A 21,729-nucleotide genomic window follows, 5' to 3' on the forward strand; every position below is an offset into this window, starting at 1 on the left:
ACGAGGCTCAAATCCAGGACACCAAGATCATGACCTGAGCCAAAACTAAGATTCAGATGCTTAACTGACTGAGCTACCCACGTGCCCTAATAGCAAGTATTTTTATGGACTCACATAAATAAGTCATAAATCTGACTTCAGATGAATTTGATTACACATAACTATTGAATACCAATTTATATATTTTAAAATACTATCTCATATATCTCTCAATTAATTCTCAAACAATCCAGTTTTATGATAATGTTCTTTCTGAAATGATTTTTTTTTTTAATCACCAATAGAAGAGGTGTTTTCCTCTCCCCATGGCAGTGGCTCATTACAGCAATGATTGTCCTTGATGGAACCCAAGGTGATGTGAAAAGGCCTCCCAGGATGAATATCTCTGGCTTCAATGCTTTCTAAAAATTTCCTTCTGTAACAGTTTTGGAAGTCCCTTTGAGCGTGAACTCTATGAAGCCAGACAGACCGTGCTGTTTAGGAAGTAAATCTTAAGGGCCGCTTAATCCTGGGTGCGTCTTTTCTTGTCCTGTAAAGTGAATTCTGGGCAGCAAACATAACTTGAACTTTACTGACACACTATTTCTCTAGGTTTTTTTTTTTTTTTTTAACCCCCTTTGCTAATTTTGTTGTTATAACATTTATAACATGCACAGCGAATCAGTCATTTCCCATTGGTGGTGGTAATGACCGAGAATTTGGTTTTATGATCTCACCATTTGGTGATCAGATAATTTATTAGTCTTTTTGTTTTCTTGTCTGCCTATTTGTGAGCCCAAATCAAATAAGAGCATATTTTATGTCCATTGTAAAGGACACCAGCTCCTTGAGATCTTGAATGGTAATTTTTTGTGTTTCTGTGTTTTGTTTTGACCTGTGGCTGATACTATAGGATAGAAGCTATAAGTTCTCAATATGCCTGTGTGTCTGTAATTCAGAAAAGCCTTTAACTCCTGTGTGAGTGTGAAGTATTTTCCTACATCTGGAGAGTATTAAAAAATTATTACAACCCATAAACTAAAGTGCTCTGTTCTGGTTGGTTTATAGGGGTAACTGGGCACCTATTTAAATCTTATATGCTTCAAAAATTAACAGAAAATAAATAGAAATTCTCAGTCTTTAAAAGTACTAGAGTTAAAAAAATTTCTTAAGAAACATTAGCTCAGAAACATTTTTATAAAAGAATCCAGGTTCATGTAATTAAGGTGAATCTGTGGACAAATCAGACTAGTAACTTTGGTCTAAAAAAGAAAGTTTTATGTATTTTCCTTTAGTTTATAATTACAGAGTTTATTTTTTAAATAAGATTTGGGTTTATTTTCTCATAGGCTAGTTAAATCTAAACTTTTAAAAACTACTTATACTGCTTTAAGATTATAAAAATATAAAATCTCTGTTCAGTTAAACTGAATCATAACTCTGACAAATCTTTTATTGTAATAACAGTAATTGTTTGTAGCATATTACTTATCAGCGATTTACAAGTTACTTAAAAGATACTCATACTGTATTTGTTATAAGTTCAATTTGTCCCCATAAGAGAGAGAATGTTTGAGAAGGACCTCCAAACTAAAGCTGTCATTTAGGTAGAGGAAAAAAAATCTTTGAAAATATAAGATGTGGTCCCACGTACACACATTTTCATGTCCTCTACTTTACCAATGTGTTTCTGAGGCCAGTCAGCCTCATGAAACAGAGTGGTCTAAGGTATATTTTAGTAAGGGGAGAAGACATTATTGATGGTATTGATTTACAGATTTGGTTTAACATTCTTCAGTTGCTTATAGAAAAAAAAATTTCAGACCATCTGATTCCAGTAACTGCTCTTAACTAGACTGGATTGAAGAAGGCAAGACTTAAGACTAAAGGCAAGAAGATTTGTTAAGGGCTTCTGCAATAATCTAGATGAGAAATAATGGGAACCTAAACTAAGGAAATTCCAGAGTTAATAGAGCAAGGAGACAGACTGCAGAGATACTTAGTTGGAAGAACCTAACTGATGTGATGTCTGATTGGATGTAACAGGCTGGTAAAATAGAGAAAATATCTAGATCAGGTAACTGGGTGAGTGATCACACCATTTATTTAGATAGGAAATGCAGGAAGAACCACCACAGGTTTGTGAGGGAGATGAGGAGTTCATTTTTGGAAATGGTGTACATGGTGTTCATGTAGAAATATCCAGTAGGCACTTGGAAATAAAAGCCAGGAGCCCAAGAAAAACACTTGCAATGAAGAGAGAAGCTGGAAGGCATTAGCTTATCATTGAACGGCCTAGCCCAGATAAAGTATACAGAAAAATCCTGGGGAACACAAAGATTGAGAAAAAAAAATTCTGAGCATGAGACTGGGTAGGGCAGGATGATAGGAAGTAAAACAAGAGAGGATATTGTCTGAGGAATCATGAGAAGGAAGAATTTCTTTTTTTTAAAGATTTTATTTATTTATTTGAGAGAGAGAAAGAGAGAGAGAGAGCACAAGCAGGGGGAGAGGGAGAGGGAGAAGCAGGCTCCCCACTGAGCAAGGAGCCCGATGCGGGACTCAATCCTAGGACCCCGGGATCATGACCTGAGCCGAGGGCAGACACTTAACCTATTGAGCCACCAAAGCACCCCGAGAGGGGAGAATTTCAAGAAGGAGAAAGTGAGCGATGGTGCCAAATGCTTCCGATACATCATGGTAAGAAATGGGAAGTTCTAGCCCCATAACTTGTGACTTCTGCAAAAACAATTCAGTAAAGGGGTGGGTGTGGAACCTAAATCAGCCAGGCTAAAGACTGAATGGGAGGTGATAAAGCAGAGAGAAGCACCGGACATGTGCACTTTAGTGGAGGCTGTGCTTACATGTGACTCTGAAGGGAGAGAACTGGAAAGTAACTGCAGTGTTGGTTGGGGCGCAAGGAAGCTTGTGTGTGTGCGTATGTGTACATGTATGTGTGTACATATGGATGTGTATATGTATTTGAAAGATCAGAGAGACTTGAATGTGTTAGGAGAAAGAAAAAGAAACAGAAAGAAGCCTTCAAAACATTTAGAAACTGTTCTAAATTCTTCCTGCCCAAGAAGCAAGATTGAGAGGGCCAGGGGAGAGAGCCAGCTTGCAACCATAAGTGAACAAAAGAAACAGTGGACATTATGGATGCACTCCAAGAGTCTGGTTCCTTTTATAACTGGTTTAGGCTTAAGAAGCTCACAATAATCTATCTTCCTAACCCGATTTTGTAAATGAGAAAACTCATTTTAAAAAAAGGATTCAGGTTTTGCTAGAGTTTGAAATCTCGTTTCTATTTCACTGGCCTCTAATCTTTGTTTAAAACAAATAACAAGTATAGTAACTTAATGAAGATACTCACAATTCGAACAAGCCAGGATAAGGTAGATGTTGCTGTTGAGTAATGCGTATTATAATGGTAGGGGGGGCTTTGATCATCTTCCCACGTCTCATAACGCTCTGCGTAAAATACAGCTCTCTTTGGGTTCAAAGCACCGATTGGCTGTTAAGAAGTGAAAAGAAGCATTTCACTTAATACAGTTATATTAAACATTCTATATTATAACTCTTTATGCTGAACATATTTACCATTAATTCATTTTAACCATAGAGCATAAATAATTTTGTATTACATTTTATCAAATTTGATTTTAATATTAATTATGGATCCTTACACTTGCTAAAAATCTCTCAGGAACATGATTTATATATGCGAAGTTTCTGGATTTTACCAAAAGTTTCAGTAAACTGGATTACTAGGAATGATCCAGTTTAAACTGTCAAGGCGAAACCAAGACTTTTAATGTCATTTTCCTTCCTACTTAGTAATAATCGTAATGAACATTTAGCTTGATCACAGGAAATCCAATGAGGAGAAGGTGAAGCAGTTGACCATGTGACAACCATATTAGAGAAAACCTTGTCTTCCTAGAGGGTCACCCACAGTGAGAAAGATAATAATCACCCATATGGAAACCCTGTTGGAATGCTGGTTCCATTCTGTTATTACACAAATGGTGCATACATTTTCTTTATTAAGTGAAACTACAAACCTAAGGCTGATGAAAATAATCTAGACAATTCTGAGTCCCTAGAAAGCATTGTGTAAGGCCACCAAGACCTTTCCTATCATCCCAGTGATGATGTTAGTCCTAGAGTGGAGCACACAGTAAAATGCTCAGGATACAATATACATACTTTTTTTCCCCCAACAAAGCATGTGTTAATTGGATCATTGCCTCAAACTTCTTAGCACACCTAATCATTAAAAGAATTTCTAGCATATAGTCCTTATGATTTCAAATAATAAACTGTTTTAGCTTTAGTTTCTGTCTGATTTTCGTTTTTGGGACACGGAGTCCATTCTCATGATTCCTAGTAGCTACATTATTTTGCTTTAGGATGCATACTGTTATATATAAATATTTATGGAGAAAACAAAAGATGAATACTAAGTATAATATAGAACTCCTTTATTCAAAATTTAATATTACTAGTTAACTATGAAGTTCCCTCCAGGGCTTAATTTTAACAAGAGAAGTAGTAGAAAATGAGTGTTTCAATGGGACAAGTAATGTTACACAAGAGAGAAAGATTCATTTATAAATTGTTTGGAAGCTTTTTCTTTTGGTTCCATGGGACTAATTCAAATAACGCAATGATGTCAGCAGTTAAAAGTCTGTTAGAATTTCCATAAAAAACTCTTATTTGCAAGGCCTCTTATCCTTAATATTATTTGTAAACTATGCTCATTTTTCTTTAACTTAATTATGACTTAAAAAAGACTAAACAATTTATTTTTTAAAATTTTTGAAAACTTTGTTTTAATTTAACTATTTAAAAAATGTTTAAGAACTTTGGTTTTAAACATATTTCTTAAATATTCTAAGGCTTACATTTTATTCTGTGTTAAATTTCACTGTTCATCTCTCAAATCTTTTTACACAGATATAAAAAGGCTATGTAATTTCATTAAATGTCACATAGAATATTAGTAATATTTAAAACAAATATATCATTTTTTTTTTTTTGGTAAATGGGTACTTACTATAGTGGACTGAATGTGAGCTGTTACTGAATTGGAATAGTTTTTCATTTCAGATAGCCAACATATTTTATGCTTGTCTAGATGTGCAGACATCTGTTTTTCTACCTCAATATTAAAAGACTATTCTTTCAAAGCATTTAAAATGTTTAATACTTTGTCCTCTCTTGAATAGGCTAACGGATCTTTCACGTGCATAAAACAGCTGCACAATCTGTAGGGATTGACCTTATCTGAGATTTTGTTTGTTCTGCAAGACCACACAAAACATTCTTGAAAAAGGAACAAGGCCCTTCCTCTAATCTTTTCCAGCCTTCTCCCCAACTACTGGAAAAGGGATAAAATAAATATTTGCTCTTTTTATTTTACTCAAGTTTCATCAAAGTCATTGTTTTGGAGTGCCTGACAGAATAATACTTTGTAGGAAACAGGTGCAGAGTATTGGAAGTCTGTACGTGCCTCCATTAGTAATTTCTTAAAATGAATTTCCAATTGTGAATTTTTATCGAATGCATTTAGAAATGAATTTTATATAACAAAATGTATATGATCTAGTTTGTACTTACTATTTTTCTATTATTTTGCTCTAGTAATCAGGAAGCAATAAATCATCTGAAGGGAAAATGCTTGAAAATGTCTGGGAAACAAAAATTTCATCACAGATGACATTTTCTTATGGGATCCAAATGTATAATGTCTATTTATCTGCCTATCTGTCTAACTGTCCATCTATCATCTACCTACCTATAATGATCTACTTACCTATGTATAAACTGATATGGTTGTGTTTGTTATCCTTTTAAAATTTGAGCAAATAATGCAACGTCAAAGCCATTTGGATTTAGCAAATGAATAAGGTAGGAAATCTGGTGAAACAGTAAAACTCTACTTGATAAAACATATAAGCTTATTTTGTAATCTCTTTCCATTTTTATCATAATTACCATAGTAATTATTACCAGTTTCCTTTTCTCTCAAACAGTAGGCTTTTAGAAACAGCCACCTCTATGCTTTTTAACTGTTTCTACATGAAAAGGTTTAAGTGAAAGTTTAGAACTTGCTATTAGATGTATTATGATTTTGTTCTTGTCGGTTTGTATGCCATAACTTGGCATTGTAACAGATAAGAGAAAATGATGCAGATAACAATGAAAAATTAAAAATAAAATTCCACCTCTGTAGCACTTTATTTTTATTATATATATTTTATATATTCATATTATATATTTATTATTTATATATAAATTTATATACATAAATATAAATATTTATATATTTATTATTATAATATTATTATTGTTATCATTTTCTAAAACTGCTATAAAGCCTACATGGCTTGCAAAAGAACTATTTTCAATATAAAACTGGGGGAAAATCATACGTGTAACATTACCACGTCTACATAAAGCAACTGAATTTACTGAAGAACTGGTGTTGAGGATTTTCTCTACTCTATCACTCAATTTCCCCTGTTTGAATATTAAAGAGAGAAATTTGTCTCAGTCTTAAATACCACAAAGAGCTTTGTATTCCTGAAAAAAACAAAAAAACAAAAAAACAAACACACACCTGTGACTTTATGATATGGAACAAAGATCCTGACAGATACTCATGGAGATTTACTCATGAAAGGCTCTGAGAAATATTATTATAAACAGAATTGGTTAATCTTGTTCACTCCAGTGTTTACTATTGATTTCTTTTTACTAGAACCTCATCTTTCTTTTTTGTTTTCATAATAACTATTAATAAGGCAATAGAAATAGAGCTCTTTGAAAAGTTTTGGTTAGAATCCTTATGGCATGCATTTCTGAGTGTGAACTTTTTCTTTGGTTACATTTTCCTATTTTCTTTCCTTTTCTGTTCTCTTAGCCTTGATTGATCAACACCTTTATCTTTTATGAAACCTTACAAGTTTTATCAAGTGCATTTTATGGGATAGATGTATAAATTAAATAAGAGAGGTGAAAATGAACAATAAAGATAATTTAAATAAAAAATACTAATTGGGTAAATGGTACTTCAGGAAGCATTTGAAGAACTTTAGAGAATGTGAAAGTCTGGGCACACAGCTGGATTGTTTTGAATGAATAAATTAAAAAATAAAAAATAAATGTGGATTGACTTGAGGTGCAGTCAATGCCATTAAAATAGATTATAATTTTTAAGAGTAAAAATGGTTTTCAAGAGGAATCAGAGGTCCAATTAAAGTAATATTAATAAAACTGAATTCTGGTATTTCAAAAAAAACCTTGAAAATGCCCATGTTCATGGTATTAGGATTCTGCTTACATATATAAAATATCTTTGAGCTCACTATTGCTAGTGCTCCCTGCTGCAAATGCTAACAGTACTATATATTTATATAAGATATTGTTTTCACATCCATTTTCTAGATTGATTTTCGTAAGTCTTGAGGTGGGCAAGACATTCATTCTGAACCTAATTTCATGAGGAGGAAACAGGTACATGGGTCTCTACTCTTTCCACAACACCGAGATGCCATTTCATGGCTAAATAGGAAATTCTGATCTTGATGTCTGTAACTGCCTACTTAATTCCTAAACCATCACAGTTCTTCAGAAATGGAATGCACCCTACAGGCCTACAAGTCCAACTCCCTCACATTATAGATGAGGACAATGAAGAAATGTCCAATCAAGATTGCATTAGTCTGAGAAAGACATGTATCATATGATGTCATTGATATGAGGAATTCTTAATCTCAGGAAACAAACTGAAGGTTGCTGGAGTGGGTGGGGGGTGGGAGGGATGGGGTGGCTGGGTGATAGACATTGGGGAGGGTATGTGCTATGGTGAGCGCTGTGAATTGTGTAAGACTGTTGAATCACAGACCTGTACCACTGAAACAAATAATACATTATATGTTAAAAAAAAAAAAAAGATAGCAGGAAGGGAAAAATGAAGGGGGGAAATCGGAGGGGGAGATGAACCATGAGAGACGATGGACTCTGAAAAACAAACAGGGTTCTAGAGGGGAGGGGGGTGGGGGGATGGGTTAGCCCGGTGATGGGTATTAAAGAGGGCACGTTCTGCATGGAGCACTGGGTGATATACGTAAACAATGAATCATGGAACACTACATCAAAAACTAATGATGTAATGTACGGTGACTAACATAACATTAAAAAAATGCTTAAAAAAAAAAAAGATTGCACTAGTCAGAGGCCATACATTTTACAGAACCAGCTGATACTCTGTGCCAGATACAGCTGGAAGTGGGATACAGCTGATTGATCTGTTTGGCTTCTAGGTATTGCTTTTGTTATCTCCGTTCTCTCAACACATCTGAGCTTCTAACATATCGAAGTTATCTTGTTATCTTTCAGTATAATAACCAAGGGCTTGGGAATCCTGAGAATAGGCTTCAAGGATTCTTGTCTTTTCATTTTTTTCAGTTATGAGCTATATATCATCAGTCTTAAAATTCTCAGTTAGGACAACATAGAAATCATACCTACACATGCTTCTGTGCTCAAGGAAATTCCCTGCCTCTCTCTTTTTTTTTTTAAGATTTTATTTATTTATTTGACAGAGACATAGTGAGAGCAGGAACACAAGCAGGGGGAGTGGGAGAGGGAGAAGCAGACTCCCCGCTGAGCAGGGAGCCCGATGCAGGGCTCGATCCCAGGACGCTGGGATCATGACCTGAGCCGAAGGCAGACGCTTAATGACTGAGCCACCCAGGCGCCCCCCCTGCCTCTCTTCTTATCTGACCAGGGAATTTCAATGCATTCTTCCCAAAGCAGCTCCAATTTCATCTGTGAAGGCCTATATGACACTCTCCGGTAACAGGCAAGTGTGTAACTTTTTTTACCCCATAAGCTAGCCTTTCAAGGCAATGGCTTTTACTCATTTCTATGTTCACAGCACCTGATACACTACTTGGCTCTTTTTAGGTATGTAATAAATGCTGAATGAATGAAAACTGATTGATCTGATGATATAAGATTGATTGATTGATTGATTTCTTGGGGGAGGGTGGGCAGAGGGAAAAGGAGAGAGAGAATCTCAAGCAGGCTCCACACCCAGCGCTGAGCTTGAGATCATGACCTGAGCCAAAATCAAGAGTTGGATACTTAACTGACTGAGCCACCTAGGCGCCCCTGATTATATAACATTTAAATTTCCATATGGAAACTTCAGACAAAAATTTTAGGCAAAATCAAAAGACAAATAACAAAGTGAAAAGTATTTGTAGCACATATGATAAAGGGCTAGTCTCCTTAAAAAGTGAGCTCTTACAAATCAGTAAGAAACTGATGAATAATCTAGTTGAATAAATGAGCAAATGAGATGAACAAGCAATTTACAGAAGCAAATTTTCAATATATGTAGGAAAAACAGTGCCAGCTCATCCAATATAATATTGTTCAGCATACATTACTCCTTCTTCCTTTATGAACCACTCCTTCCCTACTCTTGGAATACCTGGTTCAGGTGGGCTGACTCCATTATCTGATCCCCTGGGTGAGCATGTGATCCAGACTTGGCAATCAGCATATTCTATCCATATGGCCACTAAGATTAGTACAGAAATGGGCAGATGATTCAAGTTATTCCAATGAAACTCTGCTGAGACTATCTGGGAAAGAAGGTCTCTCTTCTTCTAGTGGGATTACAAAGGCATCACCGCTATAACATAGGGAAGCTGTCTGAAAATGAAACCAATGAGGAAAAAATACCAGAAATGTAGCAACCTATGACACTTGTGAGCCCTCAGATCTGGTTTTCTTGAACTAACCAATCCTGATTTCTCAGTTATGTGGGCCAGTAAAAAATTTCTATTTTAAACGATAGCCAGTTTAAGTTGATTTTCTGTTCTTCACAGCCAAAAGTCAGAAGTACATGGCAAGTTTTAAAACTTTTCAAATAAAAACTATTTTTATTCATTAGGTTGTCAAAAATTACGTTTCACAATACTCAGTGGTGGCCAGGGTATAGCAAAACATGACATGTCATAATACTGTTGGTAGGAATATAAACTGGTATACATTTCTCATGGGGCAACCTGGTAATATTTTTTTAAATATGCACTTGCTTTTGATCCAATCATTCCACTTTGAGGAATTTATAATATGGAAAGAATCAGATACAAGGATATTTATATTTCTCACAACATTGCTTAAAATGGCAAAACAAAACAAAACAAAACCAAAATACCCACAAAACTAGGAGTAGTCTAAATATCCAGTAAGGCACTAGTTAAACAAATGATATACTCATCCTGCTGCGTATTATGCATCTAATTGAAAAGGCTGATTTGAAAAAAATTCCAAGGTAAATTCATTCAATAGATATGGAGCGCCTACTATGTGTCAGTAGATTACTGTAGACCCTACAATAAGATAAATGAGGTTGCTGTTCTCATGATGCTTCATGTGTGTGTACGTGTGTGTACGTGTGCATATGTTTTTAGAGGCAGAGACAGATGGAACCTAAATAAACAATTAGGTCAATGAGAAAATACCAGAGATAAGTGCTTTACTGACAATGAAAACAGAATGGGATAGTAGCAACTGGGTGATAAGGACGGCATCTCTCAAGGAGAACCTCTCGGCCGAGATGTGAATGACCAGAAGAGTCAGTCATACGCAGTTCAGAAATTAGAGAACTCGAGACAGAGGAAGAGCTAGTACAAAGGCTCTAAGAAGGCCTGACTGACATGTTCAGGGAATAGAAAGAAAGATTGTGACTGAAGCACAGTAGACAAGAGGAAGGGATTAGGAGATGACATGAGAAAATAGGTAATGGCATATCATATGGCTTTGCAGATCAGGGAAATGAAACATATTTTATGGTAAGTGAAGGGGAGTCACTGAATGCTTTTAAGCAGGAGATAAACAAGATCTGAGTTAGGCTTTAAAAAGGTAACTCCAATAGTTTTGTGGAGAATGGATTATAGGTAATATTAAATTATTATTATGAGTACTAGGGTTGCAAAAAGCCGTTTGCCTCATAGCATTATCAGCATCATAGTATTATCAATGGTTTTCTAAAAATTCTTTAGTACATGAGTAATATATTTTTGCTACCTATTCAGAGAAAAAAATTTGAAGAATATTCATAATACTACAATAATAGTTGCCTCTGGGGAGTGAGAATAATGGAGATTTTTAATCTTCCCTAACTCCTTTTTACTGTTTGATTAAGAATTTGGTTTATCTGGGACCCCTGGGCAGCTCAGTCGGTTAAGCATCTGCCTTCAGCTCAGGTCATGATCCCAGGATCCTGGGAATAAGTCCTGCATCGGGCTCCCTGCTCAGTGGGGAGCCTGCTTCTCCCTCTCCCTCTGCCTGCCCCTCCCCCTGGCTCATTCTCTCGCTCTCTCTCTCTCCCCATTGCAAAATAAATAAATAAATAAAATCTTAAAAAAAAAACAACAGAATTTGGTTTATCCTGTGTATAGAATGTTAGGGGCTTTTCTCAATTAAATGACCCAGAGAAAGCTTTCAAATATGAACATTTAAACTTTTATAAATTGTATTTTTAAAATTTTTTTAAAGAGACAGAGCAAGAGAGAGAGTGTGCAAGTGGGGAGGGGCAGAGGGAGAGGGAGAGAGGGAGAATCTCAAGCAGGTTCCACACCCAGCACAGAGCCTGATGTGGGGCTCGATCTCACCCCCCCGAGATCATGAGCTGAGAGATCATAGAGGGATAGGGAGAAGCAGGCTCCCCACTGAGCAGGGAGTCTGATGTGGGGCTCGATCCCAGGACCCCGGGATCATGACCTGAGCTGAACTCAGATGCTTAACCGACTGAGCCACCCAGGAGCCCAAAGCTTTCTAAATATTAAGTAGTACAATGACGAGCCTATACATTAGTTTCAAGATCATCGCTATTGGATCTTCTGTTTTGGCTGGAAAGAAAGGTTAAAGGAGAACGACTCTGGCCTAGGTTTGCCTTGATCATGCTATATTTCAGATGTGACACCAAAACGCATAAGCAGGCTCCTTCCTTCTCTATAGGTAGTATTCTAAGAACATACACCACAGAAGTGCTCCTAGTGTTTCCAGTTCCTTCTCTAACAGCTCAAAGTTTTCCTTTCTTTTTAAAATTTTTCCTTTTTTTTTTTTTTACAAGCAATCTTTCACCCAGCACGGGGCTCAAACTCACGACCCTGAGATCAAGAGCTGCATGCGGTACCATTGGGGCTAGCCAGGCACCCCTGACAGCTTGAAGTTTTCAAAGCAGGACAGGCTCTCGTATTTTCTCTCTCTCTGAAAGGGTAGGGCAATTGGCTAAACGAGAAGGAACTAGAAAAGAGACTATAAGGGGGGACATTCAGCATAAGCAGGCAGAGCATGGGACCTGTTTGGGACTTCTGTGTAAATCCTCAAAGCTCCCCGTCACCCTATTACGTATTTCCAACAAACAGTGGAGGTAAAAACAAACAAAAAATACCTCACTCTTTCTGGTTACCACAGTGCCTATGAACCAACTCTCTTCTTTGTCTACACTTACTTGGTTCTTCCTTTCAATTAGAAGGAAAAGAACATAATATGCCACTGGGTAAACTAAAAATGTCTGTAAACCCTGAAGAGTATGGAACAGTTCTTATTGTCTTTTTATCTCCTGTACCTGGCACAACGTAGGTGTGGAATAAAAGTTTGTGTAAGGAAAGAACAAGTAAATGAATAAAATTATCAACTTCAATAAACCCGATTTTGAAATTGGTACCTTTTTGCATTTCCCCCCTTGCAAGCTGTACCCTCGGCTTGGGTTATTCCATGAGTTTAAGACAGTATCCAAATATTGCTAATCAATACTCTGTCTTCAACAATGCAATATAAGCAAGCCTAACAAACAGTTTTCAAGCTGGGTTGTATGTTAAGGTGACATTCAATATATATTTAGAATATTTCAAATTTGGCAGTAAGTTTTTTGGCAGATGACATAGAATAAATTTACACATTCAATTTTTGTCTTCTACCAAGTTTTACATCATCATAGTCAGCTACTAATACACTTAATAGTTTTGCCCATTCTTCACGTGTTGTTGTTAAAACCTAAGCATTAGAGAGATTATATACTAACGTAAATAGAACGAGTTTCATTTTAGATATCATTAACTGAAGATGCAAAAGAAAGATAAAATAACTGTGGACACTTGCCCCACATTGCTGAATTGAGCATTCCCCACCTTCACAACGTACAGCCTTTCCTATGTGGTATATAGACATTTGGCAGTACTATCAAGGGTGGATATGGCTGAAGAGTATTCACACTTCAGTGCATCCATTTGCATTCTCACATTTCAAAGCCTCAAGGCATTATCACTTCCTTTTTTTAAGTGGCATAATAATTTGGGAAAATGGTTATGCTTATCATCATCTGTCAGTCAAACAACTCCTGTGTTAACAAAATATATTTTTTCCACTCAGTGAATGGGTGTGTGTGTGTGTGATGTCTTACGCTCATGTCAATATTAGCAGGACTTGGCTTTGTGATGAAACTATTTCATTTATCAGAGGGCATGACTGGGAAATAGGAAAATTCCATTTACACTTTAATGAGCAGAGGCTGCGCTTCATGTCAAAGTCATGTAACCACTATAATTTAAGAGCAAAGTTCCTATGAGTATATGTAAATAACTGAAGCACCAGTGTGTATCATGTTTTAAGATAGATTTCACCATGAGGTCACATCTCCATAAGGAAAATCTGGATACATGGAGGGAAAAATTGTCTACACCAGCTGTTGGTTGAGTATTGAAGAGATAAGTCAATGACAGATTGTTTCATTTGCTGTCCATCATGCCAAACAATAAACATAACCTCTAACCTGTACATGTAATAAATAAAGCTCGTAACTATGAGGTCTAATCAAACGAGGGGTCCAATAAATTTTACTGATAAAGAACTTTCATTGTTCCTGTGCTCTTCATTCACTGAACTGGGTTAAAGAAAGAATATGAATATTCTAAATAAAATAAAATAGTTCAGTCTAAATAAATGTGCCTCTCAAGTTTCAATAAATATTTACTTCAGTATCTCGATGTTTACGGTTCTGAGAAGTTGACAATTTAAAGAGATGCAAAAGCAATTACTTATTGCATGAAAATCTGACTTTATTATTTTATTAAAAGGTATTGCTTTTTATTTTATTAGAACAAAATTAAATCAAGCAATCTTTCCCCATATTCTTTTCAGTCGTACCAAAGACCGTGAACCCTCAGCTGACAGTTATGGGAATTTGCTTTGTAGCTCCCAGTCACGGAATGCCACTAGTCCTGTTTGGGACTTCTGTGTAAATCCTCAAAGCTCCCCGTCACCCTATTACGTATTTCCAACAAACAGTGGAGGTAAAAACAAACAAAAAATACCTCACTCTTTCTGGTTACCACAGTGCCTATGAACCAACTCTCTTCTTTGTCTACACTTACTTGGTTTTTCCTTTCAATTAGAAGGAAAAGAACATAATATGCCACTGGGTAAACTAAAAATGTCTGTAAACCCTGAAGAGTATAGAACAGTTCTTATTGTCTTTTTATCTCCTGTTCCATAAGACAGTTGCTGAAAGAATTAAATGCACTAAGGTAGCAAAGGCCCCTCATTTTATGAACCAACTCTCTCCTTTGTCTACACTTACTTGGTTCTTCCTTTCAAGGCCCACGAGGGGCCTTTGCTACCTTAGTGCATTTAATTCTTTCAGCAACCGTCTTATGTAAATATTACTGTGCTCATATTAAAGAAGAGGAGAGAGAAGTTCAGAGAGCTTAGGAGTTTGTTGGAGAGGGGCTCTCTAAGAAAATAAACCCAGGACTACGAACATAAAAGGAGGGGCGAGGAATACGAAGCCCCTGAAACCTGAGGGGCTTTGAAGTTTAAGCTTCATGAGCTTTATGGCAAATTTACTTCTGATTCCACCTAATATTCATATATTAAACTTGTAGGTATGTAATCAAAAGCTACTGCCTATTGGCTATTTTTCCCCCATAACCAGTGACTCTTCCTTGAGGGTCAGGACTACATTTTAAAGTCTTCTTAGCACCTTGCAGGGCTCCTTTTATGAAGTAGCTATGTGCATATAAACCTGTAATTTATTTGGTATTCTCTGGATTATAGAAGTTAGGAGGAAGAAACTCTCAGATACACTGTATTTTTCACTTTATAACAGAGAGCTGTTTGCTGACCACAACTCAGTCCCCTTCCTTTAGGGACAGAAATCCAAATTTCCTTTGGTCAACTTTCAGCCCATCCTTTGACAGGTGTCTTGTGTGATGCTGACTCTACCTTTGGCTCCAACCACGGGAAATGATTGGCTCATCGCAAGTGAACATACTCTACCCCTGTTAAGCAGCACCAATGACACACAAGGAGACATTTTTGGGATTTCTAGGAATGAAAATTTTTTCTGTCTTCCATGAGCGTGACTTTGGTGAGATTCTCTCCCTTCCTTTGGGTTGTATGATGTGAGGTGTGGTACCGAGGCACTCATTTTACTACTATACTGTGCAGAAGTTCTAACTGATGACATAGAATTTCATGAAGCCAGTGTAATGGGGGCGTATAAAGATGAAAAATTTTTTATTTCTTTTACGACTGTGTATTTTATTTATTGTATATTTCACAGCTGCTTAATTTTTAATGCTTTTTTATTCTTTAGAACATAAAAATTGTTCGGGGCTTCAAATATTGTTAACTGTAACAAATTCTAGAATTATTCACCACTAGAAATTATTCCATGGGTCCCAATCTTTGTTTAGGAACAACTTCTTTTGCTCTTAGAGATTTTTTTAGAAGGTTCCTGATTAATAATACCATTTAGATATTCAAATTCTTGCTTGAGCTTTTGAAGATGAACAAACTCTCTATTAAAAATTTCATTTGTAGTATTGATTATACCTACAAGAATTTCATGTGCTTCTTAGTGGTCATCTCATTACAATAATACTTCATTATTAGTAGTTTGTCCTTCCAATTATATTATTATACTTCAAATGCCATTTTCCTAGTAGGTGTATAATATGATATATTTTCATACATTAAAATCTTGTTTATTAAGGATTTTTATACAGGACAGTTTTGAGTTTCTAGCCCATTTGTAAGAAGTTCCTATTAAGAAATTCAATGAAGCATGGGAACAATGCAAGAGTAATTTATTAACACATCAGGAGGCTTTAATTTGCTAACATTTTCCTATCATGTTAGTCTGACAGAATATAAAGAACAAATTACTAAAGCATGGAACACAGCAGGACTGAAAAAAAAAAGCTATCTATCTTTTAAGAGCTCATGGGTTCAAATGTTCACAACATGAAGGACTCCAGGCTTGTGAAAGTATAGTTAGTATTCACGCTGCCTTGTCTGTTTACCTCTTCTACTTATTTAACATTATATAAAATCAGGAGAGCACATGTGAATTACAAAGGGAAATGTTCTGCCAAAAGGAACACAGATTAAATGAATCAGCATTAAAAACCTGAAGAATGTTTACATATTCCAGTTACTTTAGAAACAGTGATCTCCTCACGTTTAGTTTATGTCATCTTTTCTATATGGATATACTAAAAATCTATAATTACTAGCAAATATTCTACCATATGTCTTCTCTTATCCATATTAATCATAATGAAGGCTATATTTTCTTTGGTTGGGACAGTGTTGCAAGAACATTGGAGTCTCATGTCTTCGAGTAGTTAAGTACAAATTCTCCAATTCGGTACAGTCCCCACTACGCTGACTTCAGATATGCTGGCCTCAGATTTCTGCGAACTACTTGAGTTTTCATCTCAGCTTGGGACTGGTCTCTTCCCAAAAAGGGCTGTGACTAGGTCTGTTTTATTAACTCCCGTACACCCTTCCACCTAGTACAAGCTTGACGTATATGAAGTGTGTGATAAACATTTGTTGACTGAAAGAATGAATAAATAAACAGAGGAAGTAAAGGAAACTTAACTGAGAAGCTTCCTATCCCCACAATATTCCAGTTGATTTCAAAGAAAAAGGCCTTCTTTCCCTGTTTTTAGAGTAATCTAAAAAAAAAAAAAAAATCTAACGTAGCCATAGTGACAGTCAGCTTTTGAGGTTTTAATACCGTGTGTGTATCATGCTACTTGAGAATCTACAATAAATTGTATCATATGTATATTTTATAGTGATTAGTACGTAACAGTCATTTGAATAATGCTAAATAAAACATATACGTACGAGACTGTGTTAAAGAACTAGTTCGGCAGTTTTTATCCTCACACTTATGAGTTAGTTTGGTTTTGTTTTATACCCAAAGATCACACTGCAACTTTGGCAAGTCGTGTCAAAAGTGCATACCTTCAAACATTAAAATCCTAATATGAATAAACAGTATGTATTTGTCATCAATATTTGAAAGACAATTCAAAATATATAATTTCTATCAATGATTTACATCATTTTTAAACATACAGTGCTAGCTAATATTGATATGCTAAGCACTATCCCAAGTTCTTTACACGTTTTTTTTTTAGTTCTTTACACTTATTAACTCAACAAATCCTCACAGACCCATTATTATTGTCCCTATTTTACAGGTGAAGAAATTGAGGCAAAGAGAAAATTAACCTTGTCTAAGACCCTGAAGCCAGGAAGTGGCATAATTAGGATTTGAACCCAGGCCATCTAGCTCCGGAGTTCTCGTTCCTAACCACTACTCACCACCTCTCATGTAGTTCTCTCTATATAATATTGGACCTTATTATTTAACTTTGCAGAGATTGGTTTTATGATTCAGATACTTTATAACTAGATTTGCTCCTGGAGGGCAGGCCCCATGAATTACAACCCTTCCATCTACCTGGCCTGAATAATTACTTGTCCATGATAAATGATGCAAGATTTTTGTTTGGTTCATTTGAATTGGAAAAATTACTGCATTTGAAAACCATATTGGAATTCAGTTGCTAGTACTTTGTTTTCTCCCAGATGTGGGACTCTCAGGTGTGGGCTAACCTCTTAGGTCCCTTTCGTACCTATAATATCATAACTAAAATTAGCAATGAGCTAGCAACGGAGATTTGATAAGGAAGTCACATAAAATAACAGAACTAGAGAGTGAATGACAGATAAGAATATGCAAATATTAGTACACAGGCTTCAAAACGGGCTGAGAAATATTCCATGTGTAATAATCATAGCTAATAATCACGAAGTGCTTCAATGTGCTAAGAACCATGTCACATTCTTTTAAATGCACATGTCATTTGATCTCTGCAACTGTGTGGCTTAGGATAGTAGTGCTGTTCTCCTATTACAAATGTGGAAACCCGGGCTAAGGGAAAGTGAGTTCAGGTCACACAGCTAGTAAGCGGTGGAATACAAAACTTCAACTTAGGTAGGTCTAGTTTTCAAAGGTAAGAAAGCAGGCAAGAGAAGGTGTGCTGATTAAAAACCATCTGTGGGATCACTTTTAAATTGGCTGCAATGCTTATGCTACCTTGGTTCATGAGCTCCTCAGCCCTCCCCCCACCCAAACTAAACATATACACATATATATGCCTTGTAACCAGCTGTGGAATGCTAAAGCAGGCCACCAAGTATGATAGAAAAGAGAATGAAATTCAGAGTGAATGGCAGCTAGGCTTAAAATGGCTGAAGTATACATATTAAACTTAACGGTCTGGCTCTGACATCGGCTTAGGCTATAGAGGAGCTTTTTGGGGGCTTAGCTCCTAGTCTTCCACTGCACTTCCAATAATTGAGTATCCCACTTAAGTTTCCTCTGGACAAATGAGGTGAACTAAACACAAATTTGCTTTTTATTCTTATCCCCCATTATGTTTTTTTTTTCTCGCCAGTTTTTGGGCCAAATCTCTCTTGTATCTTAACAGATCTGTGATGAATTATTGTGTCCTACTTTCTTTTCACTAGGATGTTCCCCTACATAGTGTCTGTGTGTATGTGCATTATGGTCAAGATTACATGTCTTATCACCTAAGAAATATATCACAGAAATAATTTGCAACCATACTTTGTTCTAATTTCAGGTTTTTTACCTTGACCTTTAAAACCAAAGATATATGAGCAACCTCCCCTTACATTTGCTCTTTCTCAAATATGTATTGCATTTTGCCTATGCTAATACTAATTTATCTTCTTGTAGCTTAAAACCTATGCTAAGAATTGATGAGATTTAGATGTTGACCACAAAAGGAGAAGATCCAGGTTTACTTTCTTACAAACATTAACTGGATATATATATTGGATATATTGGAGATATATCTGGTAGAAATGCTTTTAGAATAAAGTTTTATGAAGAAAACTGACTTCTATATATTTGAAAGTTACCTTTGATAGATCTCTGAAGTTTCCTGGAAGAGTCAAATCCAATTCTTCTGATTCATAGTTTGTTAATACCCATGGAAACACGGGATATTGGTTCAGGTCATTATATGTCCGTCCTAGTAAAGAAAAAGAGAAATGAAAATCTGTATATGCACTAATTGATTATGAAATTGTTCTTGTTCTTATATAAGGAAACTATTGGATTTCAGAAAAGAGTAACTCGTTTATTGAACTATGTCTTTGTTTAATCAAAAGCACTCAAATAACAATGCATTTCAAGTGAATTCACTCAATAATAATTAAGACATGAGTAACTAGAATTACTTTCTAGAATATAAGCTTGTGGTAGAAACTGAGAGCCATTTATCATAATTCATTTCTCTTCTTGGGCGAGACCACACTTCTCAACCTTCCCTATAAGCAGCTGTGGGCATGGTACTCAGTTCTAATCGACAGAACCTGAGCAGAAGTGATATGTCCCACATCCAGTCCTGACCTAACCTGCCACATGGGTGCCTCCATTCTCCATCGCTTTTCTGCTGGTTCTGATGAAGATATTACTGGCACCTGAAAAGCAGAGCTTCATTGGTGAAGACCCCCGGAAGTGATCACTGATGAGGGATGAGGGATTGATGAGGGATCCTGCCAACCCCCAAAAGTGGTCATGGATGAGGGATCCTGCCGATCTGTACACTTGCAGGTTATGTGATTATCACTACTACAGTGATTATATATCTAGAAATTATATTGCCAGTGTACAGAATACTATATTGAGCTTATATCAAGAATTACCAAAACAAGAATAACTTGAGAATGTACAAGTTAACAGGAGTCCTCTGAAGCCAGCAGGAAAAAGTTCAGAGGCAGATGTCTTCCACATCTTTTTCACTCCTTTAGGTTCATGCATTTTCTTTTCGTGTTATGTTGTTTCTCTTTGGTGGATAGGATAGGTTTGCTGTTTATTTTCTGATAGAATGACTTAAGAGGCTCAGGTGGGCTATCGAAGCACAGTGGGAAGGTAAAAAGTTTAGGGAACGTACAGCACTGGCTCACCCTCATAAACTGGTACTGAAATAACACATGAGAAGATGAAATCCTGTTGGACAAATCTTGTTGGGCAAGATTTTTTTTTTTTTTGCAAAAATATGTTATAATCTGATCATGGGTAACTTTCTAAATTTCCATTTGAATTCACACAAAAGAGTGATTTCCCCAGTATTTAGTGATACGGATTTCATCTAGAATGCTTTAGTGCACACATCCCACAGAGCGTAAGAGTGATATAGATATGCACACATTATCTCGCTTGGCATTGAAGAATTGTCATTAAATGATACCTACTTTTTGTAGCAATTGGTACATGTGGTTGTGAAATAGAAAAAAACCCAACCCTGATCCAAGGGAGAACTAAATCTGCTATTACAAGCATTAGATCAAATTCATTCATTCATTTCATAAACATCTGACCAGGTGAATATTATATCTGTTAATGATACGAATCTCTGCATTTTACAACAAAATGATATATTATTTTAAATGTGTAAATTGATGGAGGTAAGGGGTAGAAAGCAGGATGTTGCTTCCACTTTGCACTCCCTGGAATGAGGTGAGAGGCAGGTTAGGTTCCCCTTTGTTCTCCCACGCCAGCACTCAGAGGACATCATTGTTTACTTGTCTGCTTCTCCATCACTCTGTAAACACGTGAATGTAAAATCTAGGGTTTTGCTTCGTTTTTAATCTCAAACATCCCATCTGCCAATAAATGTTTGTTGAAGGAATGAATAGAGAGGTGATAAAAATGGGATAAGATGAACCAAATTTTAGGTAAACAAATAGCCAAGTGAAAAAGGAAAATTGCAGGATAGTCTCTGGCGGATGAGGACTACATAAGGGCAGAGCAGTACAGATGACAGAGAATGACACTGCGAACATGCATGTTAAGCTAGAAGGAAATGTCTGCGGCTAGATGGCTCAGCCAATGAATGCACCTGTTCTATGTTTATGAGTCGACTGTGAAGAATCAGACTGATAAGAACAAACACAAATTCGGAGCCTTTATTAACGTCTCGTGCACGAGAATGTTCTGCTAAAGTAGGGTCACTGTAGAGTACGAAGTGTAAAATTCTAAAATTTGAAATGTATTGCTGATAGCTCACGTATATGTCAGTCTAAGACACGTGATGACTCTCAGTATTTTTCCTATATAGGTATATATACAGAAAGTGCAGATTGGCTAGGCAGAGCTATTTCTGGGATTCAAACTGGGCCCAAAGCATTTTTAGGGTCCTGTCGTTTTCTGGGTTGCCATTCTACTTAAAAAATCTGTAGGTTTCAATGAAAAATAGGGCTTCAAGTAAATAAGTGTATTTTTATAGAATAATGTTGCTGTTATTTCTGTAACACATATTACTT

At 36.2% G+C, this 21,729-nt stretch overlaps 1 protein-coding gene across 7 annotated transcripts in view; it reads right to left on the reverse strand.

Annotated features, from left to right (window-relative positions):
- NBEA (neurobeachin) overlaps positions 1 to 21,729 on the reverse strand; it is a 683,633-nt gene that overhangs the window by 80,091 nt on the left and 581,813 nt on the right. For all 7 annotated transcript variants that reach the window (XM_035003560.1, XM_035003559.1, XM_035003554.1 and 4 more), the window contains 2 exons: positions 19,321 to 19,433; positions 3,353 to 3,493 (listed from right to left, as the gene is read on the reverse strand). In XM_035003560.1, the coding sequence (XP_034859451.1) occupies positions 3,353 to 3,493; positions 19,321 to 19,433 (254 nt within the window). The remainder of the gene's footprint in view (positions 1 to 3,352; positions 3,494 to 19,320; positions 19,434 to 21,729) is intronic.

Source organism: Mirounga leonina, unplaced genomic scaffold (genome assembly GCF_011800145.1).
Source record: "Mirounga leonina isolate KUSES-001 unplaced genomic scaffold, KU_Mleo_1.0 Mir_127, whole genome shotgun sequence".
Classification (NCBI taxonomy): Eukaryota; Metazoa; Chordata; class Mammalia; order Carnivora; family Phocidae; genus Mirounga; species Mirounga leonina.